General features: G+C 43.4%; 1 protein-coding gene across 4 annotated transcripts in view; it reads right to left on the bottom strand.

The window, feature by feature from the left end:
- LOC144494934 (aldehyde dehydrogenase 1A1-like) overlaps positions 1–27,413 on the bottom strand; it is a 134,901-nt gene that overhangs the window by 29,414 nt on the left and 78,074 nt on the right. For all 4 annotated transcript variants that reach the window (XM_078214554.1, XM_078214557.1, XM_078214556.1 and 1 more), the window contains exons 6-10: positions 25,139–25,200; positions 22,835–22,963; positions 16,439–16,552; positions 3,164–3,266; positions 560–744 (exon numbers count right to left, since the gene is read on the bottom strand). In XM_078214554.1, coding sequence (XP_078070680.1) covers positions 560–744; positions 3,164–3,266; positions 16,439–16,552; positions 22,835–22,963; positions 25,139–25,200 — 593 coding nt within the window. The remainder of the gene's footprint in view (positions 1–559; positions 745–3,163; positions 3,267–16,438; positions 16,553–22,834; positions 22,964–25,138; positions 25,201–27,413) is intronic.

Here is a 27,413-nt window from a genome sequence, read left to right as displayed (position 1 = left end):
CACACTGCTTATAATACAACCTATCTTTATGTCATTGGAAAAATTTGGATATGTGGCATTCCATCCCATAAACTAACATGTTAATGAATACAATGAATAGTGAAGTTCCAATATAGATCCTTGTAGGATGACAGGACATATAGATACCCTGTCACTTATACCTATTCTCTATCTCCTTCAACTCAGAATTTTCTGAGTCAGCCAACAATTTGTCTTCTGTTACATGAGTTTCAACTTTAATTATCTGCCCCTTATGAGAGACTTTTTATCAAATGCCTTCCAGAAGACATTCTATGCTTTCAGATATTCTTGTAATCTAATAATTCTCAATATGTTCAGAAAGCCATCGTAACAGATAGCAACAGACTCCATAACTGTAGCAGACTTCAATTGTTAGTTTTTAAGTATAAAAAATGAATGAACAATGGATATTGCTTAAAGCCAGACTATCAGAGTTCAGAAGTTGGCCACTTAAGAGCTTTTCTCTCATAGATTATAGCATCATGTTAACTCTTTAATTCGTCTAACCACATTCTATGCAAAACCTTTTCTCTGTTACCTGTGGCCCATGGGTGACTGCTACATGTAAAGGATTTCCGATAACACGCTTCTGTGCCAGTGAAATGCTCTTGCTGACAAATTCTTTGTAGACAGATTCTTCCACAAATATTCTGGATCCTGCTAAACAGCACTGACCTTGATTGAAGAAGAGACCGTGATGAGCTTGTTCAATGGCAAAGTCCACTGCAAAATATGAGTTATAATGGCATGTTCATTCGTATTTGAAAATTTGGACAACATTTTGAGAAATGTAATGCAGTTTAATTAATTAATTTCTCTAGAAACCCAAAAGTGATCATTAAAGCTGCAGTTAAAACAGCAAAACCACATGGAGGTTCTACACCTATATTATATCAACTAGATCCATTTATTAAATATTAACATGCAGAGTTTATAACCTTTTATACTTTCAAAACAATTATGTGAAGTGACATAATACATTTTCAATAATTTGATGTATGGAATTGAATATGTAAAAAAGACTTAAAATATTAATAATCACTTAAAATGACAATCAGAATATTCTGGCATTTGTTGCATACCTTAGTCATTGGAACAACTGGTCCTACTAAACAGTTTAACTTTTTAATCCAGTTTACCAGTTCCCAATTGTCTCACTTACAGATGATAGACATTCTGGGAGGTTATTCGTTGTCTGCTTTATATTCCATAAACAATATAATAGACTTCCTATTATTTTATTTGATATTTCTTTAAAAGTCACAATTATTGCTGCCACAGGGAACCTCAAGTTGGGTCCCTCTCATTGCCAGGCTGTGGTGGGATATAAGCTTCATAGCAAACGACATCAGCTTGAGAACAATGGAGCCGAAGGAGATCATACAATTGACAACTGAATATGATTGGAATGTGAGTAGTTTCTCAAACGCCGGGTCATGTAGTTAACACAGAAAAATGTACCTTTTTGTTTTGGATGTTTTATTACCAGCCTCTCTTGCATTAAGTATTCTCAGTGAGCCATTCTGGTAGCGTAGTATCAAGCTCAGTTTTGGATTTATGAGATTTTGCAGCTGATATTACTGCACCTAAGTGAGATCTTGGCATAGTTTGTGAGCTACCATTGTATATCACACTAGGAAAGACAGCAAATGGAGAACAGCGGCTTGGACAATAAAGTGCAGTGGCCACTTACTGAATAATGAATCATTGTTTGAATTTTGGCCACAGTTAATCGGACTTCCGAATGAACAGTTTTTATGCTGTATTCATTTCAAGAAACTAAGATTCATTGATTTAGCTGTGTCCACATTTATAAGTGGTGGAACTTAGAGAAGTAATTATTGAGCAACTAGCTTTCAGATTATAACAATTAACAAAAAAACAGTTTTCTATAAAGGTTTACGCTGCTTTGTCAAATTCCAATACAATAAAATGAAGCACACAGTCTTTTGGCCAATACTTATTCTAGTTTGATTATATTTCAACATCATAGGTAGTTATGTCTTTCACCACTAGGTAATAAATTAAGCATCACCTGATTGGCGCTGCCCACTATTTACGTGCCTGATAATTAGATAGGGTGTTGGAGTGAGGTGGTTGAATTTGCTGCGGAGTAATGGGAATACAAACTTATTCCCAATGCATCTGAATTCAAAAACCAAATTGCCAACTCATTAATGTTAATTCTAAAAAAAACAAAGAGATTAAGATAAAGAACCTACTCCACCAAAGGAAAATGAATGAACTAGTCCATGTCAGCTCAGCTTACAACAGGAGCTGGCCAATATCCAGGCTTGGGTTTACAAGTGATATAACTTCTGCACATATAATGGGAAACAATGGACATCTCCAGCAATGAAAGGCCTTAACACCTCTCTCTCGCCTTCAACAGCACCAGTTTGTGACTATCCAGAATAGAGCAGTCTGCTTCATTGGTGCTCTTGTAACTGATCTCAATTTCCTTCCCTCTACCAGAAGTACACTGTCTCTGCAGTACATACGATCCAGAGGATGCATTGCATCAACTCTGTAAAAAGCTTATTTTGCCAGCACTTTCCAGCTCCTGACATCTGCCACCAAGAAAGACAAGAGCACCATGGTAATGGAAAATGTATCAATTACAAATTCCACGAAAAGTCACACAGATTGTGATGTGAACGTTTATTGCTGATCTTTCCCTATTGCTGTGTCTGAGTCCACAGAAACCCCACCACCATCTTCTTGGGTAGCACAGTGGTTAGCACTGCTGCCTCACGTCACCAGAGACCCAGATTCAATTCCTGCTTTGGGTCACTGTCTGTATGGAGTTTGTACGTTCTCCTCGTGTCTGTGTGGGTTTACTCTGGGTGCTCCGGTTCGTCCCAAACTCCAAAGATGTGTAGGTTAGGTGGATTAGCCATGGTAAATATGTGGGGTAATGGGGATTTGGTGGTGGCATGGGCCTAGGTAAAATGCTCTTTCGAGAATATGTACATACTCGTCAGGCCAAATGGCCTCCTTCTGCACTGTATGGATTCTATATAACTGAGCCTGGGCAATAATACAACTTGCAAATATCACCCAAATCTCAATATCAAGTAAGAATAAACAGAAGAGACAGCTGATGGATTTAAAATTGAATAAAATAACTTTTAATACTAACAGTCTGCATCGGCAAATATGATGTTTGGATTTTTCCCTCCAAGTTCCAGTGTTACTCTCTTTAGATTACTCTTGCCTGCTGCCTCCTGTATTAGTTTACCAACCTGAGTGAAAAATGACAATTAGAATTGTGAATATTGTACTTACATAAATTAAATTCACTTTTACAATGCACGACAAATATTTCACATCCATATTTTGAAAGAAAAACATGGCAGCCGTTTATTAATCCAGCAAGATCCCAAAATCTACAATAACTAGGAGACTGAACTGGGCCAGCCATTAAAGTACTGTGGCTACAAATACAGTGTAACTCATCTCCTGGCTCCCCAAAGCCTATCCACCATTTACAAGTCAGGAGTGTGACGGAATACTCTCTACTCGCCTAGATGAGTGCAGCTTCAACAACACTTGAGAATCTCAACACCATCCAGTGAAAAGCAGCTTGCTTGATCAGCACCCCATGCACCACCTTCAACATTCGCTCCCTCAACCACTGACACTCAGTGGCAACAGTATGTACCATTTACAAGATGCCCTGTAGCAATTCAGCCAGCCTCCTCCAACAGTACCTTCTAAAATCGTAACCTCTACCACCTAGAAGGCAAGTGCAGCTGCACACCAAACACCATACTGACTTGGAAAACTTTTGCCACTCCTTCACTATCACTGGGTTAAATCTGGGAATGTTCTTCCTAACAGCACTGTGAGAGTGTGTCTACACCACATGGGTTGCATTTGGTTTAAGAAGGTGGCTCATCATCACCTTCTCCAAGGGCAATTAGAGGTGAGTACCAAACTCTGGCCTTGTCAGTGATGCTCACAAACCTGCATGATCAGTTTCTTACGGACACAGGCCAACTGTACATTGAGCGAGTGGAAGCCTTTGCTGTTTATGTTTGGGGTGCCTGTTGCCAAAGGACTTTTATGGCCACATGAGTGCGGTTGCTAGCTCCCTGGACCTATGGAATCAGGAAATCACAGCACAGCACACTGCTCTGGCATCCTAGCTCGTTTGATCTCTGTCAAAGTTGACATAATTGCGGGCCTTGGCAAAATTGTCACCTCATGTATGTATTTGTGAGTGAACATTTGAGGTCCCCAAGAGAGCCCTGGAAGAAGCCACCCACATAGAAGTTCAGCGCAGCTGTTACTTTCACAGTTAGTGGCAATGGATGCCCTCCCAGTCCCTGTGGTGCCCATTCCTGAAGAATATGGCAAGTTTGAGTCACCAGATCCTTGAACATGTGCAGGCGTCTGCAGATAAGACATGCAAGTTCTATATACCCTCGGTCTTGCGTGGTGCCTATGCACAACATCTCAGTGAGCCTCATCCTCTGCATCCAGAGGGGGCCCTGTTGGCTCTTGATCCTGAGGGATTAGCTCTTTACTTTGGTGAGCTTGGCGCCTCCATCATAATCTTTTCCTCCTTCTCTCCTGCCTGTTAGCAATAATGCAGGCAGTGATGAATCCAGGATTCATCTTCCTGATGGCCTCCTCTCTGCACTATCAATGAGAAACAGACATGATTCAGCATTAGTCTCGAAAGGACCTCTTTCAGTCACTGATTGATTAGTGAATGTGGGTTCAAAGCTTAGTTCCAGTGTCGAAAATTAATCACTCAAAAAACCAGGCCAGCAGCGGGTTCGTTTCAAGGTGCTTCTTTCTTCCCCCACTGCACACCGCCCCTCAACAAAAACTTTACATGACTGACTGCTCTGAGGTTGCTTTGGCCAGGCACTTGGATGTCCTGCTCTGAGGTCTCACTACCAGACATGCTTGTACTGTCCCTGTGAGTGTGAAAATCCCTTCTATTGTCCTGCAGGTGCTTAATGTTCAGGTTTCCCTCCCTCCAAGAACTTCTCAATCCTCCCGCTGTATTCCTTGATCCCATCATGACTGTGGTGGATACTCCTTTGTTACCCCCGGAACATGATGAGGTAGATGTGCCTATGGCCCGAGTGAACTTCAACCCTCCCCATCTTGAGGACACTTGCACAATCTGACTTATACCTCCCTCCGACACCCTTGAATGCCCCCTTTGTGTCTTTTCCCTATCTAAAAGCTGAAGATGCCTTCTCTGACAGAGTCTGTCATCTGTGGTCCAGTATGATGCCAGAAACGCCTCAGACCAACACACGTGATGTTATGACAATGCCCTGTGCACAACATCTGTGGGCTTGACTGAGGCTGCCTTGCCATGCCCTCCTGCTGCCTGGACTGGGACAAATACAGTCTTTGCAAGCTCAACATCAAAGAGCTTCTTCGCTCAACAATCCCTCCATCCTGGCCCAAAGTTGCCAGACACTGAGTGCGGCTTTGGACAGAATGTGGAATTTTGAAATTGCTTTCTGCTCTACAGGGAACAAGTGAGCTGTTGGTGAATATCCGATAAGTGGTCAATGTCTATTTTTGAAACGTTTAAATTTGCCCTGCAGCTTGTGATAACATCAGTTAATATCTAAAAGAAAAACTTGAATAAAAAATTTAAGCAATTAGTTAAAGCTCATAAGTCAGTTAAGACATAAGTCAGTGCTTGCTCGTCCAGTTAAGACAGAGATAAGCAGGAGTTTCTTTTCTCAGTGGGTTGTGAATCTGTGGAATTTTTTATCACAGAGAATTGTGGAGGCTGGGTTGCTAAGTATGTTCAAAGCTGAGATGGACAGTTTTTTAACCAGTAAGGGAATCAAGGGTTATTGGGATAAGGCGGGAAAGTGGAGTTGCGGATTATATCAGATCAGTCATGATCTCATTGAATGGTGGAGCAGACTCCTATGATTATTGTCTTATGGTTGCTTATGTTATTCTGTAACTTTCTCTCTTCCCATCCTGGTGCTAAGGACACTACCCCACTGACTGCCTCCCCCACCACTCATTCATGTGTCTGCATGCAACCTTCGCCATTCTAACCCCGCCGAGCCCTTGCCCTGCAGGATGTTCCCCTACCTCAGGCCAGTTTACCTTCTTTACCAGTTAAGTTCCCCTCCGGCCTGGAGCAGATGTCTCGAACCCTGGCACTGGGCAGGTAACACAGCCATCTGGACTCTTGCTCCTTGCTGCAGAGAATAGTGTCAATCCCCCTCTTAATACTGTCCCCTACTACCACTACTTTCTTATGTGTTCCCCCCACTTGAATTGCTACCTGTTCCACAGTGCCACGGTCAGCTCATCCATTCTGCACTCTCATCCAAATAAGCTGAAAGAACCTCAAACCTGTTGGACAATTGCAGTGTCTGACACTCCTGCCCTCTGGCTCCCCTTAGTTGCTTCAGCTGCAGTCACACCCTGCTGTCCCTGACCACTTTCCAAACCAGATGATTATATCATAAGGGGTGTGACCGCCTCCTGAAACAAAGCATCAAGGTAATGCTCTCCCTGATGTGTCACAGTGTCCACTCCTCAGCCTCCAGTTTAATGACTCTGAGCTTGAAGCTCCTTCAACCACAGACACTCACTGTGGACGTGCTTCCTCTGGATAACACCAATGTCCATGAGCTTCCACACGCTGGAGCCTGGACACATCATCTGTCCTGCCATACTTATGTCCAGGCTCCAGCTGGATGTTCCCTGCCTCAGGCCTAATTCCCCCCTTCCCCAGTGTAGGCATTACCCTGCAGCACATTAAAAGCCTTACCGCTGGTTTGGTGGGTAGAATCTTGACTCTGACACTTCCCTGAAAGTGATGTGGTGCTGCCGAGTCTGAGTTGCTGCAAGCGCTGTGCGATGCAAGGTAGTCAAACAGATCCTCAAACTCATCAGCGAAGTGCAGGTCGCCAGGTACACGGCGCTTGTATATCGTTGTGAAACACATTAGTCTAATTGGACGCCAATGTGCCCTCTTGCTTCAGCATGAGGTGATGATTCCATCAATCAGTCCTTATAATGTTATGTAAATATATTAAAATGATGTTCACAATGTGCTGCAGTTGGAAACGCGGCCAGCCATGGATGACTGGAGCAGACAGTCCCAGGTTGCTTTTATGGTGGCAGTAATCTAATGTTTACAATCTCACGATATTTTTCGCTCCCACCCACCATGACATCTACCGTAGACAAGGCCAGGAAATACCGCCCGTGGTTTCTTGATTCAGGTGTGTCTGAATCTGACAAGCAAGCCATTAATAATCACCTAGCAATTGGAAGTGAAGGTCTACATCAGGATATACAGCCAAAGAGCTAAAGGATCCCCAAAAGATAGATCTACATTGGAAGATCAGTCCAGAATCAGATTAAACTAATGCATTTGTCAGCCAGAATCCATGTTATTTCAACAACAACCTGCAGAATCCATAGATCACTTCATCAGCAGATGCAGAGAAAAGGATACTGTGATTTTTCAAATGCAGAGCTGGCAAACAGAACTGTTGAGCTGGTGATCACATCCACTCCCATGGAAGCATTCCGGAAAGATCTGTTAGACAAGCCCAAAACATGTGGCACTGAAGAACTACTTGATGGTGGATGAAGGTATAAAGTGACCCTTGTACATTCTCCCCCTGTCTGCATGGGTTTCCATCGGGTGCTCCAGTTTCCTCCCACAGTCAAAGGTGTGCGGGTTAGGTTGATTGCTAAATTGACCAAAGATTGCCAAAGCTTAACGCTCCGAAGTACAACCGCAAATTTTTGATGCATTCACTGGATTAGCCAAATCTAACAAGACAAGTAGAAAGCTTGGCCTTCTCCATGGTACTAAGGAAATATCCAGCTTTTCATCAATTCTGCAAGGCATGTGTCAGACAGGGCCTTGAGAAAAGGCCTTCAAGTAGTAAGAATAACCATCTGGTATCCTGTCAGAAATAGATAAGATTGTTTAGAATCCCTACAGTGCAGAAGGAGGGCATTCAGCCCATCAAGTCTGCCCTGTCCACAATCCCATCCAGGCCCAATTCCCGTAACCCCACATATTTTCCGTGCTAATCCTCCTGACGCTGGGGTCAATTTAGCATGGCCAATCAACCTAACCCGCATATCTTTGGACTGTGGGAGGAAACCAGAACACCTGAAGGAAACACACGCAGACATGGGGAGAATGTGCAAACTCCACACAGACAGTGACCCGAGGCCAGAATTGAACCCAGTGCTGATCACTGTGCCACCGTGCTACCCCACCCCAAACCAGTTTAACCCAGTGAAAACAGAAGATGTGTCCTTCGATCTACAAGTTGACTTAATGGACATCAAACTTAGTGATGTTCTCCAAATTAATCTGGTACGTTTTGTGCAATTCAAATGCCAGCAGCTACAAGAAGAAATGGTGAAAGATTCTGCACTATAGAAAACAATCATTGCAGGATGGTCTGACTCAATCCCACCCGTGCACAAATGAGATTGTTTTAGAAACATAGAAACATAGAAAACTGCAGCACAAAACAGGCCCTTCGGCCCCACAAGTTGTGCCAAACATATCCCTACCTTTTAGGCCTACCTATAACCCTCCATCCTATTAAGTCCCATGTACTCATCCAGGAGTCTCTTAAAAGACCCTATTGAGTTTGCCTCCACCACCATTGACGGCAGCCGATTCCACTCGCCCACCACCCTCTGTGTGAAAAACTTCCCCCAAACATTTCCCCTGTACCTACCCCCCAGCACCTTAAACCTGTGTCCTCTCGTAGCAGCCATTTCCACCCTGGGAAAAAGCCTCTGAGAGTCCACCCGATCTATGCCTCTCAACATCTTATATACCTCTATTAGGTCTCCTCTCATCCTTCGTCTCTCCAAGGAGAAAAGACTGAGCTCCCTCAGCCTATCCTCATAAGGCGTGCCACTTAATCCAGGCAACATCCTTGTAAATCGCCTCTGCACCCTTTCAATCTTTTCCACATCCTTCCTGTAATGAGGCAACCAGAACTGAGCACAGTACTCCAAGTGGGGTCTGATGAGGGTCTTATATAACTGCATCATTATCCCCCGACTCCTAAACTCAATCCCTCGATTGATAAAGGCCAGCACACCATACGCCTTCTTAACCACCTCCTCCATCTGCGGGGCTGATTTTAGAGTCCTATGGACCCCGACCCCAAGGTCCTTCTGATCCTCTACCGTACTAAGAGTCTTTCCCTTTATATTGTACTCCTTCATCCCATTTGACCTGCCAAAATGGACCACTACGCATTTATCTGGGTTGAAGTCCATCTGCCACTTCTCCGCCCAGTCTTGCATCCTATCTATGTCCCTCTGTAACTTCTGACATCCCTCCAGACTATCCACAACCCCACCAACCTTCGTGTCGTCGGCAAACTTACCAACCCATCCCTCCACTTCCTCATCCAGGTCATTTATGAAAATGACAAACAGCAAGGGTCCCAGAACAGATCCATGGGGCACGCCACTGGTGACCGACCTCCAATTAGAAAAAGACCCATCTATACACACACCCTGACTCCTTTGGGCAAGCCAGTTCTGGATCCACAGGGCAGCAGCCGCTTGGATCCCATGCCCTCTCACTTTTTCGAGAAGCCTTGCATGGGGGACCTTATCGAACGCCTTGCTGAAATCCATATAAACCACATCTACCGCTTTCCCTTCGTCAATGTGTTTCGTCACATTTTCGAAGAACTCCACCAGGCTCGTAAGGCACGATCTGCCTTTGACAAAACCATGCTGAGTATACTTCAGCATACTAAACCTCTCTAAATGCTCATAAATCTTGTCCCTCAGGATCTTCTCCATCAGCTTACCAACCACTGAGGTTAGATTCACCGGTCGGTAATTTCCTGGGCTATCCCTATTCCCCTTCTTGAAAATAGGAACCACATCCGCAATCCTCCAATCCTCCAGCACCTCTCCCGTCTGCATCGACGACGCAAAGATCATCGCCAGAGGCTCTGCAATCTGTTCCCTCGTCTCCCACAGTAACCTGGGGTACATCCCATCCGGACCCGGCGACTTATCTATCTTGATGCCATTCAAAGATTCCAGCACAACCTCTTTGTTAAAGTCCACATACTCAATCTTTTCAGTCCACCGCAAGCCCACAGTACATCCACCCAGGTCCTTCTCCTCTGTGAAAACCGAGGCAAAATACTCATTAAGCACCTCTGCCATTTCTACTGGTTCCGTACTGATTTTCCCACCTTCACCTTTTATAGGCCCTATTCCTTCACGTCTCATCCTTTTACTCTTCACATATTTACAGAACGCCTTAAGGTTTTCCTTAATTCTACTTGCCAAGGCCTTCTCATGACCCCTTCTGGCTCTCCTAATTTCCTTCTTTAGTCCCTTCCTACAAGCCGTATACTCATCTAGATCCCTATCTTCGCCAAGCTCTCTGAACCTTTTGTATGCTTTCATTTTCTTCTCGACGAGGTCTCACACAGCTTTCGTGCACCACGGTTCCTTTAACCTACCAACTCCTCCCTGTCTGCTCGGAACATTGTCCTGTAGAACCCTAGACAGACATTCCTTGAAAAACTGCCACCTCTCTTCAGTAGATTTCACCGAGAATACCTCCTTCCAATTTACTCCTCTAATTTGCTGCCTTATGTCTTCATATTTCCCCTTACTCCATATAAACGCTTTCCTAGCTTGCTTGATCCCCTCTTTTTCCAATGCAAGCATAAAGGAGATAGAGTTATGATCGCTATCCCCAAGATGCTCTCCCACTGAGAGATATGACACCTGTCCAGGCTCATTGGTCAGTATCAGATCAAATACAGCCTCTCCTCTTGTCAGCTTGTCCACATGCTGTGTCAGGAAACCCTCCTGAACACACCTAATGAACTCCTCCCCATCCAATCCCCTTACCCTAGGGATATTCCAATCTATGTTTGGGAAATTAAAGTCTCCCATCACAACAAGTCTGCTATTATTGCAACTCTCCAGGATCTGTTTCCCTATCTGCTCCTCCACCTCCCTGTCACCATTGGGCGGCCTATAGAAAACTCCCAGCAAATTGATCGACCCCTTCCCACTCCGAACTTCTACCCACAGAGACTCTGTAGACAATCCCTCCACAGCATACACCTTCTCTACAGCTGTGACACTATCCCTGATCAACAGTGCCACTCCACCCTCTCTCTTGCCTCCCTCCCTGTCCTTCCGGAAACATCTGAATCCCGGCACCTGTAGTATCCAGTCCTGTCCCTGAGACATCCAAGTCTCTGTAATGGCCACCACATCACACTTCCAGGCATTGATCCACGCTCTGAGCTCATCCCCTTTATTCGCTATACTCCTGGCATTAAAGTAAACACATCTCAATCCTTTGGTCTGAGCTCTCCCCTTCTCTATCCCCCGTCCATCCTCCCTCTTGCACTGTCTATAACCCTTCTCTGTTTGCGAGCTAACTTCCTCGCTCCCAGTCACCTCGTCTCGATCCCCTCCCCCCAACCTATCTTTTTGGTCTTGTCAGGATGAGTTAAGCATTTTCCGGGGAGACATTTCGAAGTGCGGGCGTGTCATCATACCAGAATATTTGAGACTTGATATTCTTCAATAACTTTTTCACCCACACATGTGCCTAGACTTGATGATCAGACTCGCAAGAGAGACAGACTGGGTATGGACAATGACATTGAAGTCATTGTCAAGAAATGTGTGGCATATCAAGAACATGTGCCAAGTCAGTACAGAGCACCATTGATTCCACATGAAGTTCTTACTCATTCTTAGTCCAAATCGCAAGACCTCTTTCACGTCCAAGGCACTGACTTCATTGTCATCATTGACTACTTTACCAAATATCCCACTGGTCAACAATTTCACAATACGTCAAGCAAAACTCTGTGTGCACCCTTAGTATTTGGTGTGCCTAGAGAGATAATTATGGATAATGGTCCAGATTTAAGGTAACCAGTTCAGGGTATGTGTGAGAAGTAGAATATTGATCACACTGTTTGCTCTCCTCCATGACCCTAGAACTGATTGTCGAGCTGAATGGATGATTTGACATCCTTAATTCTCAAATGTAGATAGACCAAACAAAATCTACAAATTGCAATGTTTTATCTGAGAGTGACACCTTGCAGGGGGGGGGTGGGGGGGGGGGCAGACCATGCAAAGGTTCGTTGATCTTGGGCGGGATTTTCCTGTTTTGGGGCAAGTGCGGTGGAAAATCCTGCCCCTTATATGCAAATATTCCATCACTGGCAGAGCTTATGTTTTGCAGACCAGCACGTACCAATTTACCTACTATTATATATTCTGCTCTTTCAGAAGCCAGAGAGCAACTTTTAAAACGACAAGCCCAGGATTTTATGTTTAACATTCAATCGCGTGCCTTACTTGGAATCACATGAAATTGCTTGAGAAGATCTCGGGGCATGCAGTCCGACGTCTTTGCACAATGTGCAATTTTTGGTTGGCAAGCATGCACATGAGTTGGAAGCGTACCCGCTGACATCAAGAAGCCACTTTAAATCAATCAAACACCAATTGTTGGAATTTTACATTGCCCATCTGCCTTTACAGTTGGTGGGTGGGCTGTTTAGGCTTTATGTTTAAGCTGTAACCTTGATCCGTGGTGGGATGAAATGTTAGTGCTCAAATAATATTAACAAATGGAGACTGAGGCGTGTTTATCATTGTGCTGCCTAGACACTTGGGGCAGAGTTTGTTTTCAACCAATGTTTGTTTTTCCCAGGTTGGCAGTTCCCCGAGACAGCTCCGCATCCACTGTCCCCCTGAGAGAGCACGCTGGAAGTGCCCTTCCTTTTCTTGGAGCCTCCCATTTTCCCACCTTCCCTGGCAATGCTCAGTCTTTCACACTGCACATTTCACACTGGATGGCTGTTGATTGGGCCAAACCACAACCAGGAGCATGTTTGGTGCCTGCTTTCGGGCCTACCGAATGCACTCACCCAACAGGTGAAAATGTTAGGCCCAAGAGAAGGTGACCAACATTCATGATAAAAATGCAGGTACAAAATTGTCTAGTTTACATTTGGGACATGTTCACACCCAGAATCAGACATAAGGTACGTGGTAACCAGCCAAGGGACAAGGTTTTGTTCAGAACTAAGGTCCACTGAAGTCATTACACACAAAGGTGTAATTGAGGACAAATCAGATCCATTCCAGCTCTTCATGTGATGGGAAGTCTTTTTTTACTCTTTCATGGGATGTGAATTTCGCTTGCAAAGCCAGCATTTGTTCTTTATCCCAAATTGTTCCTGAAAAGGCTGCTCTGATGAGCACATGAAATTTCTCCCTGCATTAGTGTCAACCATGGTTTATTTCATAGCACTCTCACCTCTGAGTCTCCAGGTTAGAGTCCCAGTCCAGGGCTTGAGTACAAAAATCTACAGCGACACTCCAGTACAGCTCTAAGAGTGCTGCATGGTTGGAGGCACTGTCTTTTGGATGAGATGTTAAACAGGTGCTCCATCTGCCTGCTTGAGTGGATGCAAAAGATTCCATGGCACTATTTTGAACAAGAGAAGGGGAGTTAACCCCATGACCTGGCCAATTCTTATCCCTCAATCAACATCACAAAAAAGAATTGTGTGGTCATTATCACATTACCACTTGTGGGAGTTTGCTGAGTTTACGCTGACTGCTGTTTCCCAAATTAAAACAGCGAAGAAGTTCAAAAAAACTGGAAAGCACTTTGAGATTTCCGATGCTCATGAAAAGTGATATAAATGCAAATTTTCATTTTGGCCATGTCCCAGGAACAATTTCACTGATAGTGATCACTCAGCCATTCCATTCCATTGCTGCAGGCGAATTCGCTGGAGCGAAGTGGCTTCTTGTGAGCTGTCCCCAGCATACCCTCTAATTCTATCTTTTACTCTCATTCTATACTTTCTGCACCCTCTCCTTTCCTTCTCCCCTATGTACTCTATGAACAGTATGTTTTGTCTGTATAGCACGCAAGAAGTAATACTTTTCACTGTATCCTAATACATGTAACAATAAGAAATCAAATCAAAATTTGATGAGACACTTGGGGCAGGGATTTGCCAAGGGCAGCAGGACCCCAGTGACAGGACGAAATAGGGATTCTAAGCCCTCACTTACTGGCAGGGGGAGATGCTCAGCTATTCCTGGAGATGTGGATTACAGGGTCAAAGGTAGGGTTCTGAAGACTGTGGAGGAACAGAGAGATCTTGGGGTCTATATCCACAGATCTCTAAAAGTTGCCACTCAAATGGATAGAGCTGTGAAGAAGGCCTGTAGTGTGTTAGCTTTTATGAACAGGGAGTTGGAGTTAAAGAGCTGTGGGGTTATGCTGCAACTGTACAGGACCTTGGTGAGACTACATTTGGAATATTGTGTGCAGTTCTGGTCATCTCACTATAAGAAGGATGTGGAAGCGCTGGAAAGAGTGCAGAGGAGATTTACCAGGATGCTGCCTGGTTTGGAGGGTAGGTCTTATGAGGAAAGGTTGAGGGAGCTAGGGCTGTTCTCTCTGGAGCGGAGGAGGCTGAGGGGAGACTTAATAGAGGTTTATAAGATGATGAGGGGGATAGATAGAGTGAACGTTCAAAGATTATTTCCTCGGGTGGATGGAGCTATTACAAGGGGGCATAACTATAGGGTTTGTGGTGGGAGATACAGGAAGGATATCAGAGGTAGGTTCTTTACGCAGAGAGTGGTTGGGGTGTGGAATGGACTGCCTGCAGTGATAGTGAAGTCAGACACTTTAGGAACATTTAAGCGGTTATTGGATAGGCACATGGAGCACACCAGGATGATAGGGAGTGGGATAGCTTGATCTTGGTTTCAGATAAAGCTCGGCACAACATCGTGGGCCGAAGGGCCTGTTCTGTGCTGTACTGTTCTATGTTCTATGTCCAATTAGGAGGCTGTCTCCAGCTTGAATGACTGGGATATAAATGCTGCTGAGCAATCCCAGTCAGAGTGCGGGCAGCTCTCGAGCCTCAGCAGTCCCAGAAGCAGAGACAGGTCAATAGGGCATCTCTAACATGGTGGCCCTTTCATAAAGGTAAAGTTTAAATTAAAGATGAGAGGAGCCATGTAGGCAAGCCTCCCCAGATGGCCCATTGCAGCTGCAGAGGTGACCTTTCCTGCCCATGGGTTCCTCTTTCAACCATGGTGCCTCCAGCTCTGTTGATCCCTCACCTTCATGAGACTGGTGGCCTCCCCAGGTGGCAAGGGGCCATTCCGCTGCTGGCAAAATGCTGATGACCCTGAAGAATTGATCTTAGATGGGTTGTTAATTATTTAAATTGACTGCCTGCCTCCCAAGAATGGTAGGGTTCTTCACTCTTTGCCCAGCCAGCCAGCATAGGGCCATGTTTCCACTGGAGACAAAAATGACCCTCTGTCTGTAGCTTACCTGCTTGATGAGCAGTTCCATGGCTGCCCTGAAGAACTGAATTTTCCTTGATGACTCACTCTTCACATCTCAAAAGATGCAGCTCACCTTTAAGGGGCTAGAGGCTGACTTTAAGCAGCAGTCTCCTCATCCCACCAACGTTTCTGCCTTCCCAATCAGTCAACTGTTAATTAAGATTAATGTTAGCAGCTCACCCATTCATTGTAAATGAGGCCCAAACATGCAAATTGAATTGGCACTCCGCCAAATGCATTGGACAGACAGCGCTGATGCCTGTCCACTGCACGCCCAATGTACATTGGAAATGAAAATTACCCCAGAAACTCTTATGATCTGAGGAGCATGGAAAAAACAAAGTGACAAACATGCTTCCATTAACATGTAATCTAACTTTCCATTATCAGATAAATGATTCCTGCTAGGCATATGTCAGCAGAGAGATTAATCATTCTTCCATATGACTGATATGCACGGTGCTGCAGTCACAGCATAAAAAAGAGAATGTGCTGTTTATTATTAACTTATATGGTCCTGGTTCAATCCTTGATAGCTGAATTGGAAAGGGAAGAAGTGATCTGTCTGTAAATATGCAGTTAATATGCGATGGGTGGAAGAGGTTCTCTGAGCATCTACTGCATTTGCTGGAGATTAGAGAACGTCACAGAATTTCCAGACCTTTATGTCTAGCTCTCAAGTGATCTTGGTGGGTATTCAAAGATTCCCAGTACGCATGTGGATTCCTTAACAATTACCTGAGGTGCTTCACGTTTGTCTGCTAAAGTTTTAGAGATTTCAAGTTTGAATTCTGGAATGCTGTTTTGATTTCCAGAATTTAGTGAAACATTCATCCCCATATTGAATGTATTCAAGCGTATTGTATTAGCACAAACCATTTCCAAATCCTGGAGACACAAATTATGGTTAAAGTCCTCTTGATATCTATGATTTGTCAAAAGCAATAATGCTGACGTCATCTAAAATTGATTTGAGATCTGCAAGTTTTACAAAGGAATGCTGTTTCATTCAAAGTACCTCAGTAGAACCAGTGAAGGCTACTTTATCTATGTCCATATGACTGGTTATAGTTGCTCCTGCTGTACATCCATATCCTGGTACAATATTCACCACTCCAGGAGGAAATCCTGTCTAAAGGGAAAGGCAATGTGTTAATATTCAAAAGTCTTTAAGATGCATTAGTTAAGAATGCATTGTGTTCTTCAGTTTTTAAATTACTTCAAACAGTAATTTAGAAAGGTTATCTGACTGCTGCAGGCTACCAACATTGATGGGATGCTAAAAATATATTTCTAATCATGAAAATGAAGGACCATTACACCTTTACTTACATATGGAGCTGTAGTTATCTTTCAGTGCAATAAAAGAAGACATTACAAGTTTAAATCAGAATGAATGGGCGCCACGTGACACGCAATCAGTCTGCAGGTAAATCGCATCTCTTTTTGCATGATAATCAAGTATTGGCCTGGTCCTGTTCCTTTTGCCAGAAGTGATTAACAATGAGGATCTTCGAGGAGACTGGTTTATACTCTGCCCTGTTTTATCTCCTCTTATGGTGGGGAATATAAAAGCCTTGGAAAAGGATCAGAAAAGTGTCAGAGGACTGATGTACTCAACTTAAAACCAGGTAGACTTAAAAATCTGTCTGGCAATCTAACAGATGTGTTTAAAATATAGAAGTGAGTAAACTGTTTGTATATAGATAGATATCGGTCATTACGTACAAAGTGTCCAAAGGGTAGAACTAAGTCAAATGTCATCTATTTTTTTCTTTCACAGAGAATAGCAGCTCTAAGTGGCAAGCTGCCAGACCCTGTGCTAAGAGCTGATTCACTGCATTCGTCCAAAAGAGAACTGGATCAATTTCTAGCTGTAGCAGAGATCATGACATGGAGAAGACAGTTGGTGAATTAAGCAATATAAATCATTGTCAATGTAGTCCCCTGAACTAGTTTTTGATCAAATCAAATCAAATCAAATCAAATCAAATAGTTTTGATGGCCAAAATAAATCCGAGAGAAATTTTCCTGCTTTCCTGGATTGAAATTGAATGGAAACAGTCTTTTTAACTTTCATTTGGTTGACAACTTAGCGGTTTTTACTCAGCATGCAGTCAGCTACGCAGCTACAGACAACTTCAAAAGAGCCAAGTGCTTTTCAGTTCCTCTTTTGTGTAAAAGTTGCCATTAGGAAAACCTGCAGCTTCCTAGACAGAGAAAGAGGAATCCCTTCTGCTAGACAGAGTGCTGGGTTGATCTAGAAGCCTTCCAGCTCTCCAAGGGGAAAGGTGATTAAAGTGACCAGGGAACTTCAAAGGTTTGGGGTGGCACAGTGGTTAGCACTGCTGCCTCAGTGGCTGGGACCTGGGTTTGATTACAGCACGGGGTGACTTTCTATGGGGAGTTTGCATGTTCCCCCCGTGTCTGCGTGGGTTTCCTTCAGGTACTCTGGTTTTCTCCCACAGTCCAAAAATCCACAGGTTAGGTAGATTGGCCATGGTAAGTGCATGGGGATAGGGCAGGGATGGGGGGAAGGGAGGGGGGAGGGTGTTGTTGGTGGAGGGCCTGGGTAAGAATGTTTTTTCAGAGAGTCGACTTAATTGGCCAAATTGCCACCTTCTGCACTGTCGGAATTCTATGGTTTTAGAGGACAGAGACAATAATAAGCATTTTATCCCTGGATGATTCTCCAGGCCAACGTGATTCCTACCGGGAATTAGCCAGCTTGGAGAACTTACACAGTTCATTCAGTCCATGTTGATATATTTATGAGGGTGGTGCAATTGGAATGCAGTTAGAAACATAGAAAAACTACAGCACAATACAGGCCCTTCAGCCCACAAAGTTGTGCCGAACATGTCCCTACCTTAGCGATTACTAGGCTTACCTATAACCCTCTATCTTACTAAGTTCCATGTACTTATCTAAAAGTCTCTTAAAAGACCCTATCGAATCCGCCTCCACCACCGTTGCTGGCAGCCCATTCCACGCACCCACCACCCTCTGAGTGAAAAACTTACCCCTGACATCTCCTCTGTACCTACTCTCCAGCACCTTAAACCTGTGTCCTCTTGTGGCAACCATCTCAGCCCTGGGAAAAAGCCTCTGACTATCCACTCGATCAATACCTCTCAACATCTTATACACCTCTATCAGGTCACCCCTCATCCTTTGTCCCTCCAAGGAGAAAAGGCCGAGCTCACTCAACCTATCCTCATAAGGCATGCTCCCCAACCCAGGCAACATCCTTGTAAATCTCCTCTGCACCCTTTCTATGGCTTCCACATCCTTCCTGTAATGGGGTGACCAGAACTGAGCACAGTACTCCAAGTGTGGTCTCACCAGGATCTTATATAGCTGCAACATTATGCCACGACTCCTAACCTCAATTCCTCGATTGATGAAGGCAGTACACCATACAGTTATGTTAACTTCTTATAGCATTGGTGGGAAATATGAACAAAGAACAGTACAGCACAGGAAACAGGCCCTTCGGCCCTCCAAGCCTGTGCCGCGCCTTGGTCCAACTAGACCAATCGTTTGTATCCCTCCATTCCCAGGCTGCTCATGTGACTATCCAGGTAAGTCTTAAACGATGTCAGCGTGCCTGCCTCCACCACCCTACTTGGCAGCGCATTCCAGGCCCCCACCACCCTCTGTGTAAAAATCATCCCTCTAATATCTGAGTTATACTTCGCCCCTCTCACTTTGAGCCTGTGACCCCTCGTGAACGTCACCTCCGACCTGGGAAAAAGCTTCCCACCGTTCACCCTATCTATCCCCTTCATAATCTTGTACACCTCTATTAGATCTCCCCTCATTCTCCGTCTTTCCAGGGAGAACAACCCCAGTTTACCCAATCTCTCCTCATAGCTAAGACCCTCCATACCAGGCAACATCCTGGTAAACCTTCTCTGCACTCTCTCTAACACCTCCACGTCCTTCTGGTAATGCGGCGACCAGAACTGGACGCAGTACTCCAAATGTGGCCTAACCAGCGTTCTATACAGCTGCATCATCAGACTCCAGCTTTTATACTCTATACCCCGTCCTATAAAGGCAAGCATACCATATGCCTTCTTCACCACCTTCTCCACCTGTGTTGCCACCTTCAAGGATTTGTGGATTTGCACACCTAGGTCCCTCTGTGTTTCTATACTCCTGATGACTCTGCCATTTATTGTATAACTCCTCCCTACATTATTTCTTCCAAAATGCATCACTTCGCATTTATCCGGATTAAACTCCATCTGCCACCTCTCCGCCCAATTTTCCAGCCTAAATATCCTGCTGTATTGCCCGACAATGCTCTTCGCTATCCGGAAGTCCAGCCATCTTCGTGTCATCCGCAAACTTGCTGATTACACCAGTTACACCTTCTTCCAAATCATTTAGATAAATATGCTTCTCATCATCACATTTAAATTTGTTAATGATTATTACAACAGGTACACAATGGACCATCAGAAGGCAGACTGCAAATGTGTCTCACCAATCATTATTGCCACATGGCCTGAGCTATCTTTAAGGCCAGTGTCTCATTAGTGTGCAGACAATGAGCTGAGTGTCAAACTGATACTCTGAAGCAGCAAGCAAGTTGGGGAGGAGAGAAAATTGACTAACTTTTAATTTGGCTTTGAAAAGTCTGTCTAAGCTCGCATGACGATTTGACTATTATTTGAAACAGAACTTAGTAAACAAAAGAATCATAGAATCCGTACAGTGCAGAAGGACGCCATTCGGTCTATTGAGCCTGCACTGATTCTCTGACAGAGTATTTTACCCAGGACTTCTCTTCCACTCTTTCCCCGTAAACCCACACATTTACCATAGCTAATCTATCTAACCTAGACATCTAGGGACACTGAGGGGAGGCGATGGCCTGGTGCTATTATCACTAGACTATTAATCCAGAAACGAATGTTCTGGGGACCTGGGTTCGAACTCTGCCGTGGCAGATGGTGGCATTTGAATTCCAAAAACATTATCTGGAATGAAGAATCTACTGATGACCCTGAAACCATTGTCGATTGTCGAAAAAACCCATTTGGTTCACTAATGTCCTTTAGGGAAGAAAATCTGCCGTCCTTACCTGGCCTGGTCGATGTGTGACTCCAAAGCCACAGCAATGTGGTTGACTCTCAACTGCCCTCTGAACAAGGGCAACTAGGGATGGGCAATAAATGCTGGCCAGCCAGTGACACCCATGTCTCACAAATGAATAAAAGAAACACTAAGGGGAAATTTAGCATGGCCAAATCCACCTAACCTGCACATATTTGGACTGTGGGAGGAAACCAAAGCACTCAGAGGAAACCCCGCCAACATGAGGAGAATGTTCAAACTCCACACAGTCACCCAAAGCCAGAATTGAATCCAAGTCCCTGGCACTGTGAGGCAGCAGTGCTAACCACTGTGCCACTGTGCTGCATCAATTGATAAGCATCAATTATGTTACAAAAGACAGATTTCTACAATTGTTATTCCTGAATGCAGGATAAACAAGAAAGGAAAACAAAGCAGAAAGCCCTTCCTGTTGGTGGGATCTTCTGAAGTCAATGGTGATTGTCATGTGCTGTCGTCAGGGAACCCGGGGAGGGGGCCGACTTCAGTGGGACCAGAAGATCTTGCCAGCAGGAAGGGCTGGAGAATTCTGCCCAATCTGTATGTGCAGAACTGACTTTAGAAATGCAAGTTCCAGACTGCTTAATGACATCTCCTTGATTAACTAATTTAAAAAAAAAATATTGAACCTTTTTTCAACTTGATGGTATTTTGTCCTCTGAGCCTCACCCCTCACCTAGATTTCTCAATGGAAATTGTATGCTCTTAAGGACATTTGAAAAACTTTTAATGATCTGCAGAACTTTCAACTCAATATTTTCAGATTGGATAAAAAAGCAAAGAACACAACTGCTGTGGTCATTTGACTGATCTTGTCTAAAAAATCAAAGCAGTTTTCCTGTGGAAGTTAATATTTAATTTTCAGTGGTAAGAAATACCAGCATGTCCGTCTCCCTATACCTTTACCAGATGGAAACAATGTCACAATTGGTTGCTAAAGTTGATCAGTAATAAGAAATTCAATGTTTCTTATATCCATACTTAAAGGAATCTCAGAACAACTTAATAACAATGCTGAGTATTTTGATTTTAATCGCACTGTGCAACTGAACATTAATGCTTAGCTTCTGAAAAGTAGGTTTGCCACAGATTAACAGTTAGATTTAAAAATCAGTAAAGCAGGAAATTTTGCATCCTTTATGATAGCTCTTTACTAAGTTGCCTAAGGATATCAACTCAAGCTTGACTTGACCTCGACCTTTAGTATGGAGTGAAGAAAAATGATCAACCAATTCCGGTTCGATGTCTAGAGTTCTAGTAAATAATTTACCTGCTGTGACTTATGAAAGCCACTTTACCAACTAAATTTAACCATTTACAATCAAACAGACTTGTACCAGAAGATGAAAGCAGAAAGTGCTGGAAAAACTCAGCAGCATCTCTCCACAGACGCTGCCAGAATTGCTGAGTTTTTTCAGCATTTTCTGTTTTTATTTCAGATTTCCAGCATCTGAAGTATTTTGCTCTAATCATACCAGAATGAGCAAGAAAAGCTTATTAAAAAAATTAACCCAGGCTATGATGTAACAGAGGGATTGGCATGAATATTTTTTAAAATTGGAGTAAACACTCAAGTGTTTTTGTCAATATTTTAGACATTAATGCACCCCAAAAACAAAAGTCTTGAAACTAGATGGTGTCCACTAAGGGGTGATCTTGCACTCGCTTACTGAGGCCAGAGACAGGAACATGGCAAATTGGTTCACAGACCTCATTAGTATAGTTGCGAGTTGTGTGGGCCCAGAGACAGCTTGCCAGTCATGAGGGTTAGCAAGCTCAGTTTGCTGAGACTTTGGCAGTGAACAGAAGAAGCTGGGTAAATCAGGAGAGAGTAGGCAGTGACCAGCAGTCCCAGGTTTTAACGTAGAACTGTTTGTTGCATTGTAGGCAAATCAATTTCTGATGTGGATCCTAGAAAAAGCATTATGCTCATGATTTGCAAATGTAAGGTGTCTAAAATATGTTGTAAGCAGCAAAAGGAAACACCTCTACAACACCTTAAATTGGACTTCTTTTCACTCATTTTATATCTAGAGGACAGGCACAATGAAGGCAATTTTCATCCCAACAGCATTTTTATTTAGTTGGTGAGCCTTATTCAGATCAAACCTTTACAACAATTTTATAAGAATCCATAACTCCTTCGTCAGTTGGGGCTGGGTGTCACATTGGGACAGTTACAGGGGTAGAAAGGAATTTAGAGTTTACAGCTGCAGAAACCTTTATTTGATTCAGTAAGGAACATCAGTAAGTGTCTAATTCATAATTCACAATTTTAACTGGTTACCTCTTTGATTAAAGCCCCCATGTAGAGTGCGGTGAGTGGGGTCTGCTCGGCTGGTTTGATAACTACTGTGTTGCCACAGCACAGTGCAGGAGCAAGCTTCCAAGTAAACATCAGCAGTGGGAAGTTCCACTGTTGTGACAAAAAGTGTATTACATTAATGGCATCATATTTTATTAAAGATCATAGATTAGTGTTCCAGAAATAATTACTTTTATCATAGCAATAATATTTGGATGTCATAATAGGATACGAATTCTCTGTTCATATGTATGGTGATAAATGAGTTTGTGAAATTTCCTATGCTTGGCATCTCCAGTAAAGATGTAATACATGGCTGTTAAATAAAGGCTCCTGCACACACTGCACAGAATTGAGCTGAAAGGAAGTGTGGGTCAGAGACTGGGCTATAACACAATTCTGTGTCCTGCACCCAATTTGGACTGAGTTTTACAAGGTGCTAGATTCCCACCCCTGGCTAACTAGTAGGAGTGAAGCCCATCTGTGGTCAACACATAATTTGGGTAAGTGGCTAGAGGTCTTGCTAGCTGCCTTGGTATGTGAGGGCAAGGGGGGTCATTAGGATGGGAGAGAGCATGGAGTTTGAGGTCAAGGGAGGAAAGGCAACTGTGGGGGTGGGGGGTGGTGGAGTAGAGGTAAAACCTTGTATCAGCCCTCTGAAGGGCCCAGGGACCTGTTAAGTAGCCCCCTCCCACCCATCATCAGCCCACACAGGGAGACACTCTGGGCTAGCTGCTTGGTGTGGGCCCCTCCAGCTACTGGTTAAATCCTTGCAGACGTGTGATGATCCCTTAAGTGGGAAATAATTGATGTTTAAGGACCTCAACTGGCTTAATGACCCAATACTACCCCCCTACTGGTATAATTGTGGTGGGGGCAAGGACAGGTAGATGGGCAACAGGAAAGCTGCCCATGGGTTTAACAGGTCCAATCCCGGCCTTCAAATCTGCCAGTGGGTGGGTGTAAAATCCAACCCTTGCAATGCAGCTTCTTACAATGAATGTGGGTTGTAGAATTTATTCAATGGCCTAAAAGAGGATATTGCTAGAAATATTAAACAGACAAAATCTTCGCAAACCAATTTTTATGTTGTCACACGCAATGGACAGTGAATGTTTTATTTTAATGTGACTAAATTATTTATAAATGAAGGATCAACAGCATACCAGCAACCTTACAGGAACATAACTTGGAGCAGGAACCTTCTAGCCAATGCTGTTCTTGGTCTTTATTTATCAGTAAGCCAATAATGAATTCAAATCAAGCTGCACGTAATTAATGCAAATTAACTGTCCTATTCACTCAAAATTGATCATGCACAAGTATAAGTTCAAATACAATTTACCAAATTCTTTGAAGTCTCAAGTATTAATTGTTAATATGTTGACTACTCAACTCGTTCATGCATATCTTTAATTCTGTTGCCTGCCAGGCCATCTATAATATTATATAATTAAATGATTATTGTGCAGGATAAAAATTCAGGTTACACACTAAAGCATTTAATGAATGTTTCGCAATCATTTATTGACGAGGAACTGATTATAAATGGGAATGATCATTATACCCTGGTAGAGTTCAGTACAAAATGAGAGTGCTTCATCTTCAATGTTTACTAATGCTGTAATAAAATTATGTGTAATACCACAGAGTTTATTTTCATCTATTACAGAAACCCCCTGATTTGCTCAATTCTGAACACTCATTGGTTATCAATAAGCAAGAGAAAGATAGCATTGTTGTAACCAATAGGGTTTTCTTCCTCATGTGAATGAAAGTGACCCAAGGTTAAAGGGTATAAATGAAGTCATTTTGTGTTTGGATTTGTGTAATGAAACTGCTCAAACTTATTTTGTTTAGATCCATGAACAATCATGAGAGATACCAAGAGAAAGGAGAAAGGGGATTTCCGCCTCAGCACTTAATGCCCCGAATGTGAGAAAAAATTTCCAGGAACATAATCAGACATATATCAGGGCAAATGATTAAAAGTTTTATCAAAGGGATAAATATCAAGGTGACTGTAAAAGCATGTGAGATAGCATATGGGAAGTTTTTAGGGGGACTTCCAGGACTTAGAACCTAAAAGGTGATGCACAATTATTAAGTAATCCAAGCTAAATTTGTAAGCAGCTTCCAGAAGTGAAAGTAGTTTTCTAAATGATGGCACCAGCTAGTCCCCATGTTATAGTGTTATACACAGTTGACTGTTTTTTTCGCCAGATGTCAAACTCCTTACAATTACTTTCTGGAATTTTGCTCAAAAATTATAAAATTAGTACTTACAGGTATAATCTGTCCACACACTCCAATTGGTTCATGTCTTGTAAATGTGAGATAATCTCCATCTAATAGAAAATATAAAATTAATCTCGTAATTTCATCATGTAGCATAAGCAAACATTTGTATGGTTTGGTCATTCAGTATATTATTTAAGTCAATATAGACAATATAGACACAATACACATCAGAGCCAGAATTCTATGTACAAAGTTTAGGTGTGCGTCTGACCTGGAATTGCATGCACTCACGCGAGAAGACATTGGACAAAATGTCCAATGTCATTGTCAGCAGATGCCTGTGAGAGTCTGAAGTGTGCTAGCTGACAATCAAGAAGCCAATCTAAATTAATTAAACACCAATTGTCGGAATTTTACATTGCCCTTCTGATTTTAAAGTTAGCATGTGGGCCAACTGGCAATGCTGCAACCTTGATCCAGTGCAGGAAGAAAGGTCAGGCCTCAAATAAAATCAACAAATGTGTCCGGGGACTGAGGTCTGTGTATCATTGTGCTGCCTAGAAACTTGTGACAAAGCTTTTCCATCGATATTTATTTTCACTGGTCAGTAATTCCGTGACACAGCTCCACAATGGCTGTCCCACTGAGAGAGTAGATTGGAAAAGCCAGCCCGCACCCACCCTTTGCTCAGAGTCCACCCTCTTCCCATCCTCCCCCACAGTGCACAATCTCTCACGGCATGCTGGATGGTCATTAATTGACCAGCTAGTATGAAATTTGGGGCCAACCACATCCGGGAGTGCATTTCCCAGCCAGGCACACGTTTCATGCCCGCCTTTGAGCCTGCCAAATGCATGCACCCGATGGGTGAAAGATTCCAGCCAATAAGTATAATTAGATCAAGTGTCTGTACTAAACTCTTTGGTCGAAATATTACCACCGTTCATGTCGGCGGGATTTTCCCATCCCGCTGCAGTGAATGGAGATTTGACTTGGTGCCAAATTCTCTGACCTCGCTACAGCGGGAGCGTGGTGTGAGCGGCGGATAAAATCATGCCCAGAAGTTTAGAATTGATTCCTTGTGATTAGCATTTGAAAACCGAACAATCCTGACACATTTATCTGCTATTTTAACAATTAATCCAGTCACTAATATTACAAAAACCGTTCAATATTGATCAGAAGCCAGATTATTTAAAAAGAACATCCCTATTTTAAAATTGAAGTTCAAGCTCCATTTTATATGACAAGATATGAGCTTCAAAACAGCCTGTGCATAATGAGAAGATTAGTGATCACTACTGTGGGCAATAAAAAAAATTGCATGCATTGATTTTTAAGGTTAAGGACAGACAAGAACATCAGCTCTCACAAAACATTTAAAATTATTAAAAATGTTGACAAATTTTCAAGAATTCCTTTGCAACTTTTCAACATGGCCTTTGACCAGACTAGAATGCACTAACTTGGTACAAAGATGTGATATTGGCTTTTGGAAGTAGTTCTGTCTTTCTGGTACTTAGAAAGCAAATCATTTACCTCAGTTAAATTGCAGAGTTCTTGCTAATGTGCATGAGAAATCCCTCACCATCAAAATTAAAACAGATAACAATGATATAGTTGCAGTACACCACAGTGAAGCAATATTTTTGATGCCTCACCATCAGTAAGAACATAATAAGCCCTTCACAAATATGGAGGAACAATGTGGATCCCTCACTCTCAGGACGAGGAACAGTCTGGGTCCCTCAGTGTCTGGAGGAGGAACAGTCTGGATCCCTCACTGTCTGGAGGAGGAACAGTCTGGATCCCTCACTGTATGGAGGAGGAGTGTGGATCCCTCACTGTATGGAAGAGGAACAGTGTGGATCCCTCACTGTCTGGACGAGGAACAGTCTGGATCCCTCACTGTCTGGAGGAGGAACAGTCTGGATCCTTCACTGTCTGGAGGAGGAAGAGTCTGGATCCCTCACTGTCTGGAGGAGGAACAGTCTGGATCCCTCACTGTATGGAGGAGGAGTGTGGATCCCTCACTGTCTGGAGGAGGAACAGTCTGGATCCTTCACTGTCTGGAGGAGGAACAGTCTGGATCCCTCACTGTCTGGAGGAGGAACAGTGTGGATCCCTCACTGTATGGAAGAGGAACTGTGTGGATCCCTCACTGTATGGAAGAGGAAGAGTCTGGATCCCTCACTGTCTGGAGGAGGAATAGTCTGGATCCCTCACTGTCTGGAAGAGGACCAGTCGGGATCCCTCAGTGTCTGGAGGAGGGACAGTCTGGATCCCTCACTGTATGGAGGAGGAGTGTGGATCCCTCACT

This window comes from Mustelus asterias, chromosome 6, assembly GCF_964213995.1.
Source record: "Mustelus asterias chromosome 6, sMusAst1.hap1.1, whole genome shotgun sequence".
Lineage (NCBI taxonomy): Eukaryota > Metazoa > Chordata > Chondrichthyes > Carcharhiniformes > Triakidae > Mustelus > Mustelus asterias.
Note: the sequence above shows the minus strand (reverse complement) of the source record. Positions and strands in the feature narration are given on the sequence as shown.